General features: G+C 51.7%; 2 protein-coding genes across 13 annotated transcripts; one reads left to right on the plus strand and one right to left on the minus strand.

The window, feature by feature from the left end:
* Positions 1-4,651: 4,651 nt before the first annotated feature.
* MPI (mannose phosphate isomerase) lies at positions 4,652-13,247 on the plus strand. Of its 10 annotated transcripts, none has more exons than XM_067753746.1 (8): positions 4,652-4,759; positions 5,259-5,386; positions 6,728-6,928; positions 7,664-7,805; positions 8,151-8,333; positions 10,046-10,219; positions 11,145-11,353; positions 11,685-13,247. In XM_067753746.1, the coding sequence occupies exons 1-8, from the start codon at positions 4,744-4,746 to the stop codon at positions 11,901-11,903; spliced, it is 1,272 nt and encodes a 423-aa protein (XP_067609847.1). In that variant the 5' UTR covers positions 4,652-4,743; the 3' UTR covers positions 11,904-13,247. The 10 variants fall into 10 exon arrangements, with proteins under 10 accessions (XP_067609847.1, XP_067609912.1, XP_067609920.1 ...); XM_067753775.1 differs by having other exon boundaries at positions 4,713-4,835; XM_067753757.1 differs by having other exon boundaries at positions 4,719-4,835; positions 6,712-6,928.
* Positions 13,248-13,550: 303 nt separating this feature from the next.
* FAM219B (family with sequence similarity 219 member B) lies at positions 13,551-19,063 on the minus strand. 3 transcript variants are annotated; one of them, XM_067753842.1, is made up of 5 exons: positions 18,826-19,062; positions 18,535-18,622; positions 17,750-17,827; positions 17,261-17,309; positions 13,551-15,773 (listed from the first exon to the last, which is right to left on the minus strand). In XM_067753842.1, exons 1-5 carry the CDS (start codon positions 19,022-19,024, stop codon positions 15,609-15,611), a joined length of 579 nt encoding a protein of 192 aa, XP_067609943.1. In that variant the 5' UTR covers positions 19,025-19,062; the 3' UTR covers positions 13,551-15,608. The 3 variants fall into 3 exon arrangements, with proteins under 3 accessions (XP_067609943.1, XP_067609933.1, XP_067609953.1); XM_067753832.1 differs by having other exon boundaries at positions 13,551-15,776; positions 18,826-19,061; XM_067753852.1 differs by lacking the exon at positions 13,551-15,773 and adding an exon at positions 15,786-17,107 and having other exon boundaries at positions 18,826-19,063.
* Between the last annotated feature and the right edge of the window lie 453 nt (positions 19,064-19,516).

The following is a 19,516-nucleotide window of genomic DNA, read 5'->3' on the forward strand; positions in this document are numbered from 1 at the left end:
AGAGGGGCGTGGTCATGTGACATCACAGAAGTCCGCTCCGCCCTCCTGCTCAGCCCACTGTGGAGCTGCGGGAGGGCGTTCCGCTTCCATCGGCTTTTTCGCTGTGCCTGTGCTTCAGGGGTTGGGGAGCCCCCGAGGGATTTGGGAGACTGAGGAGGGGCTGGAGCCGTTCCCAACTGCCTCTCGGTCAGATGGGTTCCAACATGGTATTGGGAACTCCCTAAGTGGAGTTGGAAACTTAACCCCTTTGCTTTCTTGGAGGGCAAGTTTGGGAAGCACGCACTGGTTCAGGCAGGGGACAGAAGTTCGAGCCAACGACGGGAGCGGGGAATGGAGTTCCTGACTCGAGAGGACTTCGCCAAGCTAGGAAACGGTTCTGGTGGTAGGGGCCGAGCAGAGAGGTTCTTTTCGGAAGAACCGACCGTGCAGCTGTCCCCCACACTAGCTGAGCCCTGCCTCTCTTAGGCCTTGACCCCGGATGTCAAGTTTTATCGTTTTAGGGATGAGGATCCCTGAGCCCAGACAGGTTTAGGGCCTGAGCTGGGATTAACCTGGGCATCAAGCATTTATTAAGTGAATGAGGGAGTTCAGCAGTAGAGCCATCAAGCATGGGGGAGATGGCTGATTCACTCTCTGCAAACCCATGTTATTTATTCATATCTTTGTATATTTCTGCGGCCTCTGAATCCAGCCACTGTCATCCCTTACCCTGGACAAGTACAGGGCTGCTAATTGGTCTATTGTTGTTCATGTTGTAACTAGAGATCCATGCAAAGGGGGCAAAATTACTACGGAACTTTCTGTTTAAAATCCTTCAGTTATTTTCCATGAAGGCCCAAATTCCTCGTTTGGCCTCTAGGACTTGCAAGATCTGTGCCCCACCTATCAATCCTTCCCATTCCTTCTTGTGCCTACCCCACCACCACATCCCACACTGCTGTGCATTCTAGCTCTGCTAGTGGCTTTTCAGTTCCTCAAACTTCCCTTGTTCCTCCCTGCCTCAGGGCCTTTGTACTGGCCTTTCCCTCTTCCTGGTATGCTCCTAGCCCATGCCCTCCTCAACCCCTAGTTAACACCTGCTTATCTTTCAAATCTAGGCATACAGGCCCCTTGCTCAGGAGTGGTCTCTCTCCACCATAGATTAGAGCACTCTTCCCCCACAACATAAGCTCTTCTATTACCCCGTGCTTTTCCCTCATAATACCTATTGCAGGTTGTAATTACATGCTTGTAAAGGTGGTTATTTATGTCTGTCCCTCCCACCAGATTGTAATCTCCACAAGCGCAGAAGCAGCATCTGTTTTGCTCACTGTTGTATTTCTGGCACTAACATAGTACCAAGCAGATGATAAGCATTTAGTAAATATTTTACTATTTCCCTCATCCACTTTTCTTAGGGTCCAGCTCAAGATTTTTTCAGGAAATGTCCTGAAGTGGGGGAATGGTAGGGATCTATGTTTGTGTCCCCTTAGAAACTACTTACCCATAACCCCCCCCCCCATGGCTACCCCTTTTAGGGCAGTATAAGGAAAACCTCTCATGTTTCTCCTTTACTGGTCACACAGGACATTTCTGTGACCAGACATGTGGAGTCTTTTTCCCCACACTAATCAATTTTCTGATACCAGCTGGGTGTCATTCAATTTAGTCTGACACTATCTACCTGGAGTTAAGGTCAGATCCCACAAGTTAAGTAAGCATTCAGTCTCACAAGATTGCCTCCACTTCAGAGGCCAATTACAAGTCCGGGTGTCATGTCATCACCTGTACCTCTATAAACCTGGGTTCCCACTACCCCCTCCTTAGGTTCAATAATTTGCTAGAATGGCTTCCAGAACTCAGAGAAACACATTTACTGGCTTATTATATAATAAAGGAGATGATAAAGAATTCAGATGAATGGCCAGTTGAAGAGATACATAGGGTGAGGTCTGGGCTCTGAGCGCAGGAGCTTCTGTCCTTGTAGAGCTGGGGTTTGCCACCCTTCTGGTAAGGAGATGTGTTCAACGGGGAAGCTCTAAACCAGTAGTTCAGGTTTTTTTGTTTTTTGGGGCTTTTTTTGCGGTACGCGGGCCTCTCACTGTTGTGGCCTCTCTCCTTGTGGAGCACAGGCTCCGGACGCGCAGGCTCAGCGGCCATGGCTTACGGGCTTAACCGCTCCGTGGCATGTGGGATCTTCCCAGACCGGGGCACGAACCCATATCCCCTGCATCGGCAGGCAGACTCTCAACCACTGCGCCACCAGGGAAGCCCTCAGGTATTTTTATGGAGGCATCATCATGTAGGCTGTAGGCGTGATCAACTGTTAATTCGATCTCTCCCTTCTCTGTAAGATGGGAGGTGTGGCTGAAAGTTCCAAGCTTCTAATTGTGGCTTAGTCTTTCTAGTGACCAGCCCCCATCCTGATGCTATCCAGGAGGCCACCAACAGTTGTCTCATTAGGATAAAAGATGCTCTGATCACCCAGGAAATTCCAAGGGATTTAGGAGCTCCGTGTCAGGAACCAGGGTCAAAGACCAAGTATTAGAACAAAAGATGCCCCTAGTACTCTTACTGCTTAGGAAATTATAAAGGTTTTAGGAACTCTCGCCAGGAGCCAGTTATTCTATCACAGTATCACAGGCAACACACAGAGATCTTTGCTGTCTGCAGCCTGAGAGGAGAGCAGTCCACACAACATGAGGCTGTCCTGCCTCCTCCTTGTCTGCCCAGCCTCGTACATTGCTGGACTGTTGAAGAAAGAATGGAATTTGATATCACCAACATGAAGCTTGTCCACCCATCTATCTCTGAAGACCCCTGGGATCTGTCTACTTCCCTCTGAGAGAGACATCATACATTTATTCAGTCATTAACTTGTTCAACAAGGGAGGAGGTATAGCAGATTGGAACTCTATGCTCTTGGACCTGTTAACTCTCCAAGACCCATTTTTCTCATCTTGAAAATGGGGCTAATGACAGTACCTATCTCATAGGGTTGTCCTGAGAATTCTTGAAAAGGGCTAGCATAATCGTTAGTACATAGCAAATAAATGTTAGCTGCTATTATTGCTTGAGCATCAGCTGGGCACTGGCAGAAATGAGAAGCTGAATTAGACGTATGGTCTAGAAGGAGAGAGAGGAAAGCAGATCATCGCTAGATAACAAAGTGTGATCAATTCTATTAGAGGTAGACAAGCAAGAGTTAAGGGTGAAAGGTTCTAGGTTCTCCAAACACCCTAGTTTCCCTTCTAGATATATTTTTCTGTGTGTAGGGAGGGTGGTAAGGGGTGGGGGCTCTGTCCCAACAATCTAAGTTCTTCCTTCCCTGTGCAGAGGTACTGTGAGGAAGGGACTCTAACTTGACTTCAGTGATGGTGATAGTGGGAGGTGCTCTAAGAACTCCCTATGCCTAGACTGATCCCTCATTCTTCTCCCAGAAGGTTCATATTGCTGGAGGAGTGGGGATGAGAGGAAGGAGAGGTATTCAAAGTTAGGAGGTATGTGAGATGTGCTGTTTGTATGGTTCATTTTCTTATTCCTTAGTGTATGGTGAAGCTTCCTTTGAAATGCAGGCTGATTTATCTGAGCCAGGGGACCATTAGGGAGGTCGATGTCCATAGCTGGGCAGAACATTGCAGAGAAAACAGTACCCCTCTTTCCCCTGGACATGTGTGGTAGAGGCCATGGGAATCAGTGTGGGAGGAAAGAGGAGGCAGAGTCAGGATTATAGGCCCTTACTCCAGGTTCCCTGGAGCTTTGGCTGCTATGCTCCTGGGCCCCTCCAGCTGGCTGCCCTCTTCCTGGGCTGTTGACTGAGGAGATCCGTATGTCAGAGCCTTTCTGTCCAGAATATAGCAAGATTACTCCACAGCCAAGGCCAAGCCCAGCCTTCACAATGCAGGACTCCTGGTGACTTCCCTTGACTTCTGTGTGACTTGTGAACAGCTCAGCTTGGAGGAGAAGCTAGGGTTCTGAGTCCTGCAGTACTTAGGGCAGGAAGAATCAGAGGAGCACCAAGCACTGACTGCCTTCCGGAGTCCCACATCATCCCATCTCACCCTCCAACAAGCCTGTCAGTCCAGCATTATTATCCCCATTTTACAGAGAAAGAAACTGAAACTCAGATTAAGGGCCTTGCATGTGACATTTGCCATCATCATCAAGCATTAGTGAGTTCCTGATTAGATCATAACAATTCTTTGCTCAAACCGGCTAATGAAAACCTGAAGTCGTGACAATAGCCTACGAAGTTCTGCCCATTGCCTTTCCTCTCTAACCACCTCACTTCCACCCTTCCTGCTCACTCTGCTCCAGCCACTCTGGCCTCTTTGCTATTTACTCCGTAAAATGACAGGCACATTTCCACGTTCCCACCTTAGGGCCTTTGTTTTTCCTTCACAAGAATGTAAGCTCTACAAAGGCAAGGTAATCATCATCTCGTTCTCGGATGTATCTCCAGCCCTCAGAACAGTCCGTGGCATTTACCAGGTTCTCAATAAATGTGTGCCTGGTGAATGAATGAATAAATGAATACTGAGACCTAAGATTGCGGGCTGGAAGCCTCTGGACTGGAGGGTATTCGTTCTGAGAGCTGGAGGGTGGGAGAGGGATTCAGAGTGCAGGGAGTGGCCACAACGGGCGCACGGGTCTCCGAAAAGGCTCTCGAGAAACTACATTTCCCATGAAGGTCTGGGGGCAGAGGGGCCGAGGGTGCTGCCGGGAAAAGTATACGTGCTAGAAGCCAGGGCTGGCGCCGCGAAGATGGCCGCTCAGAGAGGTGGGCTGTTGGCTGGGGTGCCAGCGAGCGTGGGGGTGGGTCGCGTCCTCGGACCCTTCCCGACTTGATATACCAGGTAGAACCCACCCGCGGGGCTCTGCGGAAAGATGGATGGGCGCCGGGCAGAGGAGGGGGCACCTGCGATGGGAATTGAGCCGTAATTGCAGCCCTCGAAGGAGGGTCTTGAGGGGAGAGGGCTGCGCGTGGGTTACTTCGAGACCCGGTGCGGTGGAAATAGATTCCTGCCACCCTCTCCCCGTCACCTTAACGCAACTATCTGCCTCACTATATTCTGCCTCACGTCGGCAGAATATCTTTACTGCCGGTCTTAGAGATGGGAACATCGAGGCCTGCAGAAGGGTCTCAACTAACAACCTACAAACCCCTCATTTGACTCTATCCCCCAGACAGATCCCTCAGCTAGGGTGTAGTTTCCCCGGGACAGGAGGGTCAGGCCTCAGGAGTGGAGTGGAAACTGACACTCTGTCTGTACCCCCAGTATTCCCACTTTCCTGTGTGGTGCAGCAGTATGCCTGGGGGAAGATGGGTTCCAACAGTGAAGTGGCTCGGCTGCTGGCTAGCAGTGACCCACTGGCCCAGATCTCAGAGGACAAACCATATGCAGAGGTGAGACCCGGGCTGTATTTTAGCCTACTTTACCAGCAGGTGGGACCAAGGTACTCCTCCACTCAAGGGGCCCCAGGCAAGTCATGTGAATCAGCTGGGAAGGGAAGACAGGAAAGAGAGAGGAGGCCTCCTTGGCTTTTGAGATCTGTGCAGGTTGATGAACCCACATGGTAGCACTAGAAGAAGTGAGGTTTTGTCATAATAGACTGGAATTTCCCAAGAACTGTCAGCACTTACTGACTTTTATTTTATTTTATTTATTTATTTATGGCTACATTGGGTCTTCATTGCTGCGCGGGCTTTCTCTAGTTGCAGTGAGTGGGGGCTACTCTTCGTTGTGGTGCACGGGCTTCTCATTTCGGTGGCTTCTCTTGTTGCGGAGCACGGGCTCTAGGCACGCGGGCTTCAGTAGTTGTGGCACAAGGGCTTCAGTAGTTGTAGCTCGCGGGCTCTAGAGCACAGGCTCAGTAGTTGTGGCGCACAGGCTTAGTTGCTCCGTGGCATGTGGGATCTTCCCGGACCAGGGATCGAACCCACATCCCCTGGATGGAGACGGATTCTTAACCACTGCACCACCAGGGAAGTCCCAGCACTTACTGAATTTTAATTCAGCCCTCCTTGACAATTTACTTTGACTAAGTTTGACTTTTTTTTTTTTTTTTTTTTTTTTTTTTGTGGTACGCGGGCCTCTCACTGTTGTGGCCTCTCCCGTTGCGGAGCACAGGCTCTGGACGCGCAGGCTCAGCAGCCATGGCTCATGGGCCCAGCCGCTCCCCGGCATGTGGGATCTTCCCGGACCTGGGCACGAACCCGTGTCCCCTGCATCGGCAGGCGGACTCTCAACCACTGCGCCACCAGGGAAGCCCAAGTTTGACATTTTTAATAACCTAAAATATATTTTTTTCCTGCCCATTTAGTAGAGAAAAAGCCAAAGCACAGGAAGGCTTAGCCTCTACTTCTGAGACTAGAATAAATGAATGTTAACCCCTCACAGAGCCACCTGAGAGTCAGAGCTTTTCAGTGACCTTGACAATGCAGGTTTCATTCTCCTCACTGGACAGATGGAGAAACTGATACCCAGAGACAGGAAATAACTAGCCCAAGCCTCCACAGCTGGTTGGAGGCAGAGCCTGGACTAGAGCTTGGGTCTCCTGACTCCTGGTGTTCTGGGTCTGCTGCCCTCATGTATGTCTGTGATGGTATGAGCATTTATACCCGGTCTTGGGAGTCCCATTTCAGAACTTGGCTGCCCTGTGGATAGCACAGGGTAACGGATTGGGGCAGGCCAGTGGGTGGTGCCAGCTTCTTCCTTTTTCCCTCCCAAGTTTCCTGTTTTTACAGCTGTGGATGGGGGCCCACCCCCGGGGAGATGCCAAGATCCTTGACAACAGCATCTTGCAGAAGACCCTAGGCCAGTGGATTGCTGAGAACCAGGACTGCTTGGGTTCGAAGGTCAAGGACACCTTTAATGGCAAGCTGCCCTTTCTCTTCAAAGTGCTCTCAGTCGAAACGGCCCTGTCTATCCAGGCACACCCTAACAAGGTACAGGATCAGGGTAGGGCACAGAGGTCAGGGTAGAGAAGAACTTATGTCAAGGCCCTCCCACAACATTTACTGCTGCTTTTACCCTGCCCATGCCAGGCTCCAGCCCCAAATTAAATCCAAGCCTTCAACTCCCAATTTAGCTCTGCCAAGCCAATTGCTGGTGACACATGTGGCAGCTAAGTTTAAGTGGACAGCTGACCAGCCTGTGCCAGGGGAGCTTCTCCACACTTGTTCCTGGGCTCCCCTCAGCTAACCCAGGACTATTCATATCTGCCATTTTTCCACCTGGCTCTCTCAAAGAGTTTACCTTCCAAGGCAGGGCAAGTACCCTAGCCATTGCCTCAGCTCCACTCCCATGTCTTTCTGCACAAGCCTGTGAGTCACAGCCTAAGCATTTGTGTGTCCAAACTCCTCATTTCTAGATGAGCAAAGTAAGACCCAGAGAAGAGAGGGATTTACCCAAAGTCACACAGCTTGTTAGTGTTAGAGCTTGGCTTGGTGTTTGGGTTTCCTGACCTCTTAAAGCCTGCCCCACCTCTCCCCCACAGTTGGTCCACATGCCTGCCTTGGGTTGGCTGAGCCCTGAGTTTCTGAATTATGCCTTGACTGGGCTCAGTGCCAGAGGTAGGAAGCTGACTGGGGAGTGTTGAGAGCAAGGTCTGGGTGAGACTGGTGTCTTCCTAGATGATGGCTGCACCTTAACCATTCTCCTCTTCCCTGGCCATCCCACAGGAGCTGGCAGAGAAGCTGCACCTCCAGGCTCCACAGCACTACCCCGATGCCAACCATAAGCCAGAGATGGCCATTGCCCTCACCCCCTTCCAGGGCTTATGTGGCTTCCGGCCAGTTGAGGAGATTGTGACCTTTCTGACAAGTAAGGTTGGGCAAAATGCTGAGAGCATGCATATTGGCCTAGGATGCATGGGCAGCCCAGGGCAGAGCTGGAACAGTGGCAGAGAACAGAGGCTGAATGTCACAGGAACTGAGGGGCTGGTTGGCCTCATGAATTCTTGACACTCCGAGGGCAGGCCCGTGAGACCAGGCTCAGGTGTGATTGCTGAGGGTTGGTGGTGAGCAGTCGCTTTTCACTGCAAAGCTTGCATAGCATTGCCTGGCTCCTTGGTTAGGGATGAGATGGGGAGGCCTCCTCCAGCTTCCCACGTTTGCCCGTTCCATCTTTACCATTCCTGATATGGGCCCCGGCCTGACCTTCCTGCAGAGGTGCCCGAGTTCCAGTTTCTAATTGGAGATAATGCAGCAACACAGCTGAAGCAGAGCCTGAGCCATGACTCCCAGGCTGTGGCCTCTGCTCTGCAGAGCTGTTTCTCCCACCTGATGAAGAGCGAGAAGAAGGTAGTGGCGGAGCAGCTCAACCTGTTGGTGAAGCGGATCTCCCAGCAAGGTAGGTGTCTCAGGCCTGGGTGCAATGCTCCGTCCTGGGCCTCTGGCACAGACACTAGGCTGTGGGGATAGGGTTCTCAACCCCTTTGTTCAAGTACAGCACCAACACGGGCCGACTTAGACGGCCTGTTAGTGACTTAGCATTTCTTTCCCAGTCTTTGTGGAACAAGGCCCTAGGTTGAGTGCTGCTTCTAGCTGCTATCCATGGAGTGTTTTATACTTTGGGGCTAGAGAGCAGGAAGGAGATGAAGGGATCCTCTCTCTCCTCCAAAGGCCTGAAGTCCAGAGCTCTCAACCAGTAGATCTTTCCTTAAATACCTGCTCTGTGCCCAACCTTGTGCTAACTAAGGAGAGTTCAGGAAATGACTGTGATGGGTATGGTTGTGTCACCTTTGGGTTGGAGAGTCAATACAAGCAGTGAAAAACAAGGCAGAATGGACTCTTCTGCTGGGAGCATATATGGCACATGTGCTGAGGCCCCAGCTCCTTTTCCAGGCAAGCCCAGAGCTCTTCTGGTTCTGATTCTCCCCATTTCCCCTACTACCTTTGACCCACAGGGAACTATTTATTTTACCCAAGCATATCCTACGTTTTGTTTTGTTTTGTTTTTTGCTGTCTTCTCTGCTTGCATGCCTCTCCCTTTAGGGCTTCTTGCACTCACAGTAGAGCTGATTACTTCTGCTCAGAGCTCCCATAGCACCCTGTTCATACGTCAGGTATAGCCCTTAACACCTGTGTGTAGATATCATCACATGCACACCTGTTAAAACTGGAGTTTTCTCTAGGCCAGGGACCTGTCTCCTTGACCTTCGTGTGTCCCCACAGTGCTTAGCACAGAGTAGGCATTCAGCACGTGTCTGTATGAAGACTCGAAACAACCCTCTAATCCAGACCAACTGGTCTCTTCATTGTGGCACTGACACACTCTGCTTTTACTTAGAGACACCCTCCCCCTTCTCTCCACAGTCAAGGAAGCCCAGCTCACCACCCTCCCCTCCTCCCCCCAGTTCCCACTGCCACCACTCTTGATCAGGCTGAGCTCATCTCCCCTGCTCAGCCTCCAGGACACATTTTAGCCCTTGGTTGCATCCTGCCTCATGCTATCTGGGGTGACCAACCATGTCAGTTTGCCTGGGACTGAGTGATTTTCAGTGTTAAGGGAAAGGCCTGGGCTAACTGGGACAGTTGGTCACCCCACATGGAACCCTTGGGTTATCTCCTAACTAGATTTTAAACTCCTAGAGCAGAGGTTATCAACCAGGGGACACTGACAGTCTGGAGACATTTTTGGTTGTCAAACCCAGGTTTGGGGTGCCAGTGGTATCTCGTGGGTGGAGGCCAGGGATGCTACTGAACATTCTGCAATGCACAGGACAGTCCCCACAACAAAGAATTACCTGTCCCCAAATGTCAATAATGCTGAGGTTGAGAAACACTGTCTAAAAGGACTACACTCTAGCCCTTTTAGTGCCTAGTAGAGTGGTGGGCATATGACTATATAGATAGTCAAAATGGGGAAAACGGCCATCTGTGTAGGCTGGAATATCAAGGAAGGCTGGCCCCCAAAGGGTGCGGGATGTGACGAGGAGAATATGCCCACCAGTTTCTGGATTCCTTGGGTAGGATCTTCTCTAGGACTCTCCTTGGCCAGGGTGGGGCTGTGAACACCACTGAGGGTTCCTAAGTGACCTTGGGGTGCTCTGTGACCCTCAGTGGCTGCTGGAAACAACATGGAGGACATCTATGGGGAACTCTTGCTGCAGCTGCACCAGCAGTACCCAGGTGATATCGGATGCTTTGCCATCTACTTCCTGAACCTGCTTACCCTGAAGCCGGGGGAGGCCATGTTTCTGGAGGCCAACGTGCCCCATGCCTACCTGAAAGGAGGTGAGCCGCATTTCAGCAGTGAGCCCCACTGCCATCCGCCTCAGGCCTTGTTTCACCATCTGGACAAAACAGGAGGGGGTGGTCGAGGAGACCACTTTTAAAGTCCCATCCAGCTGTGACCTCCCAAGGTTCCTGGGGTCAGCAGGGAAGTGACCAATAGGGATGATGAATGCCAGCTTGAGTTGGACAACTGCTTGGATCCTCACACCACCCCTGTGAGGTCATGATGCTCTCATGTTAAGACCTGTCAATATGTGTGGGAACCACAGTTTGAATCCAGGCTATATTGGATCAAGGCCGTTGTTCTCTTCCCTGCCTTCACATGTCTGTCCTGTCTTTGCAGAGATTTTATGTTAAAAAACACATTTCCGGGCTTCCCTGGTGGCGCAGTGGTTGAGAGTCCGCCTGCTGATGCAGGGAACACGGGTTTGTGCCCCGGTCCGGGAAGATCCCACATGCCGCGGAGCGGCTGAACCCGTGAGCCATGGCCGCTGAGCCTGCGCGTCCGGAGCCTGTGCTCCACAACGGGAGAGGCCACAACAGGGAGAGGCCCGCATACCGCAAAAAAACCAAAAAAACAAAAAACCCAAAAAAACACATTGCCACAGAACGGTGTCACATTTTGACTATTGGCCATTTATCTACTCGTGGACAGGATTCTGTGGTAGAAGGGGAAATTATAAAATCTCTAGAGGGTTGGGGCTCCTCCAGGGGATAAACGTGACTCCCCTTGACAATGGTGGGTGACGTGTCACCTGTTTTGGTATCTGTTATCTCAGCCCATTCTCACAGAAGACGCAATTCACATATTTTTATCTAATTCTACAGAGAGCTCATGGCACTCAAGTTAGAAGGCCCTGCCCTGGAGAGCCAAATTCCAAGGCATCCTTCATTAGCTTACCACATGACAACTGTCTGTCCCTAGACTGCGTGGAGTGCATGGCATGTTCGGACAACACGGTGCGTGCTGGCCTGACACCCAAGTTCATCGATGTGCCAACTTTGTGTGAAATGCTCAGCTATATCCCCAGCCCCAGCCAGGACAGGCTTTTTCCTCCAGCATGGAGTCAGGAAGACCCCTACCTCTCTATCTATGATCCCCCTGTGCCAGACTTCACCGTTATGAAGATGGAGGTGAGTGAGGGCTGTGGTGGGTGTTTTTTTGTGTGTGTGTGTGGTGGGTGTTTTTTGTGTGGCATGAAGAACACTGGCAAGGGCCACAATGTGGAGTATACCTGGGGCTGGGTTTCCTTTCTACCAAGCTCGCGTGATAGGAGAATGGCCACAGGGCCTGTCTGTGGCTCTCTGCACCAGGGACCAGACAAGGGCCTCCGTGCTGACAAAAGCCCGAGCCATGGGGGAGAAGGTGGCAGAGCTCTCCCTCTGTCCTTGGGGTTGTCCTGGGACCCCTGTGAGCTAACAGCAGCTCAAACCCTGCTCCATCTTGCTGTTTCTTTCTGCCCAGGTGCCTGGCTCCGTCACTGAATATAGGGTCTTGGCGCTGGACTCTGCAAGTATCCTCCTGATGGTGCAGGGGACAGTGACAGCCAGCACCCGCACAGCCCAGGCCACAATCTCCCTGAAGCGTGGCGGGGTGCTCTTCATTGGGGCCAATGAGAGTGTCTCACTGAAGCTCACGCTGCCTACGGACCTGCTGATGTTCCGTGCCTGCTGCCTGCTGTAGAGGCCACAGCCTTCCTGGCTCTTCTCTGCCAGTCACCCTACATCCTGGCCAGCCTCACCTCCTCAGGCCCAGCCCAAATCCCTTCCCTGTTCCGGGCTCTTTGGGTATACCCTGAAAGAGCTGGGGTAGAAGAGCTTGAAGTCAGTGACTCCTGAGCAGGCCTAGGCTGAACCGTCTTCTTCCTGGTAGGAGGGGCCCACGTGAGAACTGAGGGCTGATACTCCCCTTGTATTCTTGCCACCCTTGAGCCAGGCTCTCCTCGATGCACGAAGCTGCAGCTGTTCCAGCCTATAGCATTAGGCAGGGTGGTGAAATCTATGATTAGCTCAATATCAGTCACGGCAAGATAGGTAATTAATTTGGAAGAACAGGGTTCTGGCCCCGGGACTGCCCATTTCCTCAGTGCAGAGAAGGAGGGAAAAGGGTAGTCCTGTGGACTAATGTTGCTGTGTCAAAGCAATTAAAGATCACCTGTGTTGAGGCCTGTGGGCTAAAGAGTACTCAGCCTTTGCCATTCCAGTCCCTGAAGCGGGCTGAAAGAGCCCTCCCTGGATGTTATCCAGTTTTTGCTTTATTCCTGTTTCAGACAGCTTCCTGAGGTAGGCAGGCTAGACTCCAGTGGCCTTTTAAAGGAAGGTGTGGGAGAGATAGCCTGCTGTAGCTTCAGCTGCAGAGCTTGCAGGCAAACCTTGGGCCCTCCAGCCCTGCACACAGTGGAATATGGGTCTAAAGAAAGGCATTGTCAGTGCAGAGGTTCTTCTCTCCAGTGCTTTAGTTGGCTTTAGGGCAGGGATCATCAGGCTAAGGCCAGCAGGCTGGATCTGGCCACGCCCTTTCATTTACATACTGTCCAGCTCCATTCAGGCTACAATGGCAAAGTTGAGTGGGTGCACTGAAGTGTATGGCCTGCAAAGCCAAATGTACTGACTGGCCCTTCACAAAGGTTGTCAATCACTTCTCTGGAGCACATTAAGTCACTGTAGATACAGGGACTAAAGGACAGGACAATCTAATTAGTGTTGTGAAGAGAAATCAAGCTACTTTTTTCCTACAATGGCAGGAAGTACCTATGAGGGCATCTACTCTCCCTGTGCCTACCCTCTAGAGGTGGGACACACCCAGGAGGTTGCACAGCTGTGTGTTTTGCCACTGAAGTTTCTGACTAGCAGTCTTAGATGCTATCACCCCAGACTAAGCAGAGACCCAGGCTAGTAGCTCCTTCCTGTAGGTAAGGGATTAATCTCACACAAAAGAATCTTTCTGGGCTGCTGCCCACACTAGACCTGTACAATGGAATTCCAGGAAACTACCTTCAAAAAAGTTCTAGCCAATCTGTTCGGCTTTTTTTGGCTTCCAGTAAATTTTCTTCAGCTGAAAAAAAAAACCCTGAAAAACAAAACAAAACCTGGGAAGAAAGGGTCTGCCAAAGGGAATTCATTCTAATGAGAAGTGATATGCAAAGGCCTATTCCATCTGTGGTCTCCAATGAGCAGGCCTGAAAACTACGCCTATTGGGAACAGGAGAAAGGAGAGGCAGTCCTCAGAAGAACGGTTGGGGCTATTAGGCTATTTCTTCATTTCAGAATTCAGAAGGGGCAATGACCGTGGTCTAGGCCTTTGTTAAAAATCCTATTGCAACACAGAGACTCAGGCTCAACTAGCATGATTGTATTTATTCTTACAAACTTACAGAGCTATAGAAGCCTAAGCCAAGAGTTCTGTAGAGTAAACACCATACAGTACCACTCCCATCTGTGAGGTAAGCCTGAATACCTCCCTGTCTCCTCAGAGCGCTGTCACCTGCAACACACCCAGCACTTTTAATTAAGGCAGTCTGGTTCTAGACACCTTGGTGCCTTTGTTCGTGACATTCGTGGCTTCTAGCCCCAAGCAATCGACCATTTCTACCCTTCCTTGCTGTACAATGTTCCTGCAACTTTTTCTACGAAGGTAATGCCTTCCACACAGGGTCAACCAGCTCTGAAACATTCCGGGGGAGAGGTGTGGCCAAATACACCAGTGTGGCTTTACGACAGCAACCACCGGAGGGCCTGGTTCTTGGGGTCCTGCTGCCATCCTCACCCCCAGCAGCTGTCAAACACTCAGGCTACTCTGTCCTAACCAAATGAAGCAACAGACTGGGCAAGTTCCCAAGTTGGGGTCACACCTCAATCCTGACTACCCTACCCCTTAGGCTGGGAACCCTGTCCACTTCCATTCAGTCCCATTTGGTTGTAGGTAAGGCCAAAAAAAAAAAGAGAACCACTAAAAAATTCCAGAGAGAGGTCTGGTATAGCAAGAGATGCTATCTACTGGGGGTCACAGGAGATGATGCCGGCCTTTTGGTGTTTTCATACTGGGGACTGAAAGGCTGTATTGAACCCAGAGGTTTACTGTAAAGCCCAATCCTGAGTATCCAGTGTGGGGCCCATGCTGTGGTCAGAGGAATCTGGATGCAACAGAATGGCTTTCCCTAGGGTGAAGGGAGGCCCTCTGCAATGGCAAGATTATTTCCTCGGGGGGGGGGGGGGGCGTGGGAGCTTTCCCAGGTCCCTCCTCCTCATCCTGTCTGTGAGTCTCTGTCTCTGTCAAAGCCCACATATCTGCACCAGTATACTTTTCACCCATTGCTGCTACTCAAGTGTAAAAAGTTAAATAGGGGAATTCCCTGGCGGTCCAGTGGTTAGGACTCCGCGCTTCCACTGCAGGGGCCTGGGTTTCATCCCTCCCTGGACGGGGAACCAACACTGCCACAAGCCGCAGTGCGGCGGGGGTGGGGGAAAATATAAAGTTAAACAAATGGGAAGGCACGTAACTACTCCTGCAGCTCCCTCTGCTGGTAAGCAAAAAGTGCAGGCTTCCGGGGCGAGCTCCAGAACCTTCACCCAACCTTAGCTCAAGGACTGGGTGAAGATACTAGCTAAGACCAAGGTGAAGAATGGCAACCAAGGAAAGACAAATTTTGTCTACACAGTAGAGCAGTTTTTCTCTAAGGATGGACGGACCAAGTTACTAAGCTCACCCAGACAGTTGGACCAGATGGGAATGCTGTGCTTCCAGGGATTCTGGAAGCCTTGATCAGGTTGTGCCATTAAGCAACCTGCTGAACAGTCAAACAGGAACAACTGGAAGAGGGCCTTCAAAGGGCCCTGCTTTATGTTCTCTTGAAGGTCAAATAGGTAACCCATCTTGGAGCTAGGAAGAGGAGGAGAGCATATGGAATTTCTTGAACTGGATTGGTCCCAAATAGTTAAATTCTTTTTCAGAGACTCCCAGCTGCAAGCCATAAAGTGCTGTTCTCTGCCTCCACACAACATATCCAGCACAACCTGGGCGCAGGAGCTCTCCTTTCCCCTCCATACGGCATGGTGACAAAGATGTCTGCAAGTTTTTCTCTTAGCCAACTTTGTCACTCACCATAAGAACCAGAATTCCTCTGTTCCTTCCCTTATTAAAGTGGTTTCTCCAACCATTCCAACAGCAGAGGAAAACTGCAGAATCCCACCTATCCCCTGTGGCCCAGATGGGGGCCTCTGGCCTGAGAAGCACCAGGTATGGGGTAACTGCGGTCACTGACTTTCCCAGAGGGTCAGTGTCTCCAGTGATTCGGGGCTTGACAGCAGTTCCCACTGCACTCTGTGACCAATGAAGGGCCAACAGGACTCTGCAGTCATGGTGAGCAGGGCCCATCTTAGGGGGTTATGTCTACTGGAGGGTACAGGAGGAAGCATCCCTAAGACAGCACCAGCAGCAGGAGCATGTGGAGGAAGTCATAGGCTTGGGGGGAATGAGGTCCAAGTCCTCATCATCTGGAATCTCATCCAGGTGGTACCCATCCTGGAGCAGCTGCCGGCTCACATCCTGGTTCACCTGCTAAGAGCAGGAGAGGAGAGAACTATAAGCCAGGCTACAAGGCAGAAATAACTGCTGCCCAAAAGGCAGACCCGCATTTCCTTACTATGCATGCTCCACCCTCAGGCCAAGCCCACACAACCCGGGATTACAGGAAGAAGTGCCTCACCCAGCAGGGAGGGACATCCAGGGGCCTGAGCCAGTACTATCCAGGCTGCATTGTCACTAGCTGCCAGGGCAGCTGCCCTCACTAAAGAATCCTGAGAAAGCTGATATAAATATCAGATTACAGATTATGTTTGAAAGTCAAGACCTGACCATTCCCACTGGGAACCCAGACTGGTCCCTATGAAGGCTGAAGAATATGGAACAATGGTAACAGAATAATCGGGTAGAAGGGTAGAGGAATATGGGTTAGAGTTGAACGGGGTGGGGAATAGCTTATTCTGCACTGCCAGTTAGCCGTGTCATCCTTTGATGCCAACAGAGCTCATTCCTTGCAAAGTGGCATCTGTCAGCCCGGCTTCACCAATTCCACTGAGCAGAAGGAAAATGAGACTGCAGAGTGTAGGACTTTCTCTGGTTCTTGGCTAATTTTGTTTTTCTTTTTTTTTTTTAACAATCTTAGGCAGCCAGAGGTTCAAGGAGGATACAGTTTTCAAACTGCCTGTATTCTCTGGCAGAAACTCAGGGGGCGGCCAAGGGTTTCCAGGAGAATAAGGAAGAAATACCAGTGGTATACAGTCAGGTCCCCAGCACTTCATCTCTGTCAAAGGCAGTAAGCCGCACGTGCCAGAACTTTACGTCCCCGTGTTTCTGTCTGGGCCAGTCACTCTGGAAACTGTCCAAAAGGCCAGCCCAGGAGTATCTATCTGTGTCTCAGTTCCCATAGATGGAACAACTGAAGGAACAGAAGTCGGCCTGGAAGAAAGCAAGCTTGGTGGAGGATGGCCAGGGGAGGGACAGAAATGCTAATCTCAGATAAAAGACTATCAAAAGAAGGGAGACTAGAATTACTGTGTGATGCTGGAGGCAGGACTAGGACCACTAAGTCCAGGCTGCAGGAGACACTTCCAATTAACAAGGAAGACTTCTCTATGAGCTACCTGAATTGTGTGTGCCGGTGGGGGAAGACAGGCAGCAAGGTTTCTTGAAGGTAGTACTCACTACTCACTACCCAATTACAAGAAGCATTCAAACAAGCAGAGGATGGTAAACACTTAGCTGGGATTTATCAAGAGGATTCCTTTTCTAAGTGGTGGCCTGGATTAGAAGACTAGTGAGGTCATTTCCATCCCTAAGGGTCTATGGTCTCCTGGACTTTCAACAGCACTCCTCAGACACCTAAACTTCTGCTGGAGGAAGAGGGCAGAGTAGAAGATTGGAGAACAGACTGGAAGTCTAGCACAGTGCCATGCATACAGCAGGAACCAGACAAGCATTTGGCAGCGGCAGTGACACTGCCTGCAGCCTGGCCCCACCACAGAAAGGTGCTCTGGACTTGCCTCTGCAGAGGAATACCCGGAGGAGTATCTGGATTCCAGCTCCCCATCACTAGGAGAAAAGGAAGACAGTCAGTTCGGGGAGATGCCCGTGGAGCACAGCTACAAATGGCAAGGTGCACAGCATGCAAAAGAGTCTGGAGGACTTGTGAAGCAAAGACCACACACCATAGAACTCAAACCCATAATCTGCCATGAGTATAAATGGCTCCTTCCATTGGCTCCAGCAGGGACAGGGTCACTGTCACTAACAGTGCAGACATAATAGGGCAGGATGATTCCCCCAGACAAGGTTGGTGCTTCAAATCCAAGAGCAGCAAGATCACCTATGAGTCCTCTAAGCAAGCCATCCTGGGAAGAGATAGTGCTCTGAAGCAGCAGCCCTGGAACATGCACAAAAGGTCTTGGAAGAGACAGGGAATAAGCGAAGCAAGTGATCTGAAATTTTATCCAAGTCACTCCCCAAGGGGTATTTTCAAGGAGGGCACTCACCTGTCAGAGTCGAGGGACACCAGGTTTTCATCTGGACTCTGACTAAGAGCAGTATAGCCCTTGTTAAACTTCACTGACCTAAGGGGAGATGGGGGGGACAGACCAAGCATAGATGAAACGCCAGCATTTCACAGGGAAAGCCAGAGTCCTCGCCCTTATGGAAAAAAAAAAACTGCACTACTCCTGACTTGCCTTCTGTCTGGACAGCCATCACTGCCTGCCATGTATCTGGGCACAGCTCCTCAGAATGTGCACTTCCCCACACCACTCCCCCTGCTGCTCCTGAGCAAAAGCACACCTCTTTCATGAATCAGGAAAAGCCCCATCTCCCCACCTTATTTAACCAGAGAACAGAAAATCCAAAGTCCTTAGACAAATTCCTTCACCTGCTTTAGCTCTTCTTTGTAAAAGAGGCCCTGGATAAGGTCCCATCCAGCCCTCAGAGTTTACCGTCTGTTAAGAAGAAAATACAGCCCTGGCTGTTTCCACACTGCTCTCCATCCTCACTTCTGGGGATCCCAGCCACTATGCTCCCCCCTAATTTAGACAGTGAATGATCCTAGGCACTGACGAAAACTCTTATTCCAAAGCTCCTTCCCTGACGTCATCACATCCTGGAAGGGAAAGACAAGGTCGTTCCTCTTCCCGTTTTAAAACAGTGAACCGGACAGGTTGGCCTTAGGGGCATCACTAGCTGGGCCTTAAGCGTGGGTACTCTGTCTCCCAGACTACACTAAGGCCTTCTCTGGAAACGCTTGCACAGAGGAGGTGGCGCCTGCTGAGACCTTTTCCCTGAAGAGTCGGGGCGGTTCGGCGCGGCCCCCAGCATGCCTTTTCTCCGCAGAACTGCCTTAGCCAGGTCCCGGTGCTTCTCTGGAAGTCAAAGGGACCAGGTCAGCGGGGTGTTCCCCACTCCGCCGTGCCTCCCAAACGCCAGGAGCCCGCTCTCCGAACAGACTTCCGGGTGCGGGAGCGGGCTATAGGAGCCCCTCCGGGGTCGACCCAGCGGCGCTCCGGAGCCCGCCCGGGACGCGGCAGCCCGCCCAAGCAGAGACCCCTCATCGGGCCGCACTCACGCAGCTTGGCCTGACTGGAAGGCGCGCGCGCCACCATGTACGGCCCCCGCTTCTCCACAGCCGCCGGGGTCCGCTTCCCCAGCCAGGGGACTCCAATGCCGCTTCGCTCGGTGGGCGGCCCTGCAGCGCCGGTCCCGCTGGGCCGGGGTGCCGGGACAGACGCCCTCGCCGCAGGCTCGCTGGGCTCCGCGGTCGCCATCGCCTGGCCACGCCCCGCCGAGTCGCGGAGCCCCGCCTCCTGACTAACCAGCTGTCAGCCGGGAGAGAGGCGGTCCCTCCTCAAGCAAGATGGCGGCGCGCAGGTGTGGGCCGTAAGCGCCCGAGCTTTCTGATCGCGCCTGCTGCAGGGTTGGCTCAACTGTTCCGCCCTTCCGGGGGCTGGATTGTTTCAGTCCCTCCTTTCTAGCACCCTGCGGTGCTCGTAGTCGGCCTGACCCTGGGGATGTCAAGCCAAGTTATGTCTCTAGTCGAAATTAAATATCGATATTTCCGGGGGGCTGCGGGTGCGCGCCCTCAGACTCAGAGCCCGTTAGGCCCTGGCGCGCACGCGCTCCCCGCAGTGTTTCCGCACAGGTCCTCTCGCCACATTTGGAGCTCCCCAAGGGCGGACCGGGGAGAGGCTGGATTGAACCGAAAAGAGCGGTATGACAAAGGGAGGTATTAACTCCCGTCTCTACAAAAGGAAACAGGC

The sequence above is a fragment of the Pseudorca crassidens genome, chromosome 1, assembly GCF_039906515.1.
Source record: "Pseudorca crassidens isolate mPseCra1 chromosome 1, mPseCra1.hap1, whole genome shotgun sequence".
In the NCBI taxonomy this organism is placed as follows: domain Eukaryota; kingdom Metazoa; phylum Chordata; class Mammalia; order Artiodactyla; family Delphinidae; genus Pseudorca; species Pseudorca crassidens.

Coding starts and splice junctions, on each gene's coding strand:
- MPI (XM_067753735.1), top strand. CDS start 4,871: ATGGGCGCCGGGCAGAGGAGGGGGCACCTGCGATGGGAATTGAGCCGT. Junction 7,806..8,150: donor GATTGTGACCTTTCTGACAA/GTAAGGTTGGGC, acceptor ACCTTCCTGCAG/AGGTGCCCGAGTTCCAGTTT. Junction 8,334..10,045: donor GAAGCGGATCTCCCAGCAAG/GTAGGTGTCTCA, acceptor TGTGACCCTCAG/TGGCTGCTGGAAACAACATG.
- FAM219B (XM_067753832.1), bottom strand. CDS start 19,024: ATGGCGACCGCGGAGCCCAGCGAGCCTGCGGCGAGGGCGTCTGTCCCG. Junction 17,828..18,534: donor CCCGACTCTTCAGGGAAAAG/GTCTCAGCAGGC, acceptor ATCTCCCCTTAG/GTCAGTGAAGTTTAACAAGG. Junction 15,777..17,260: donor CCGGGTATTCCTCTGCAGAG/GCAAGTCCAGAG, acceptor TCCTGCTCTTAG/CAGGTGAACCAGGATGTGAG.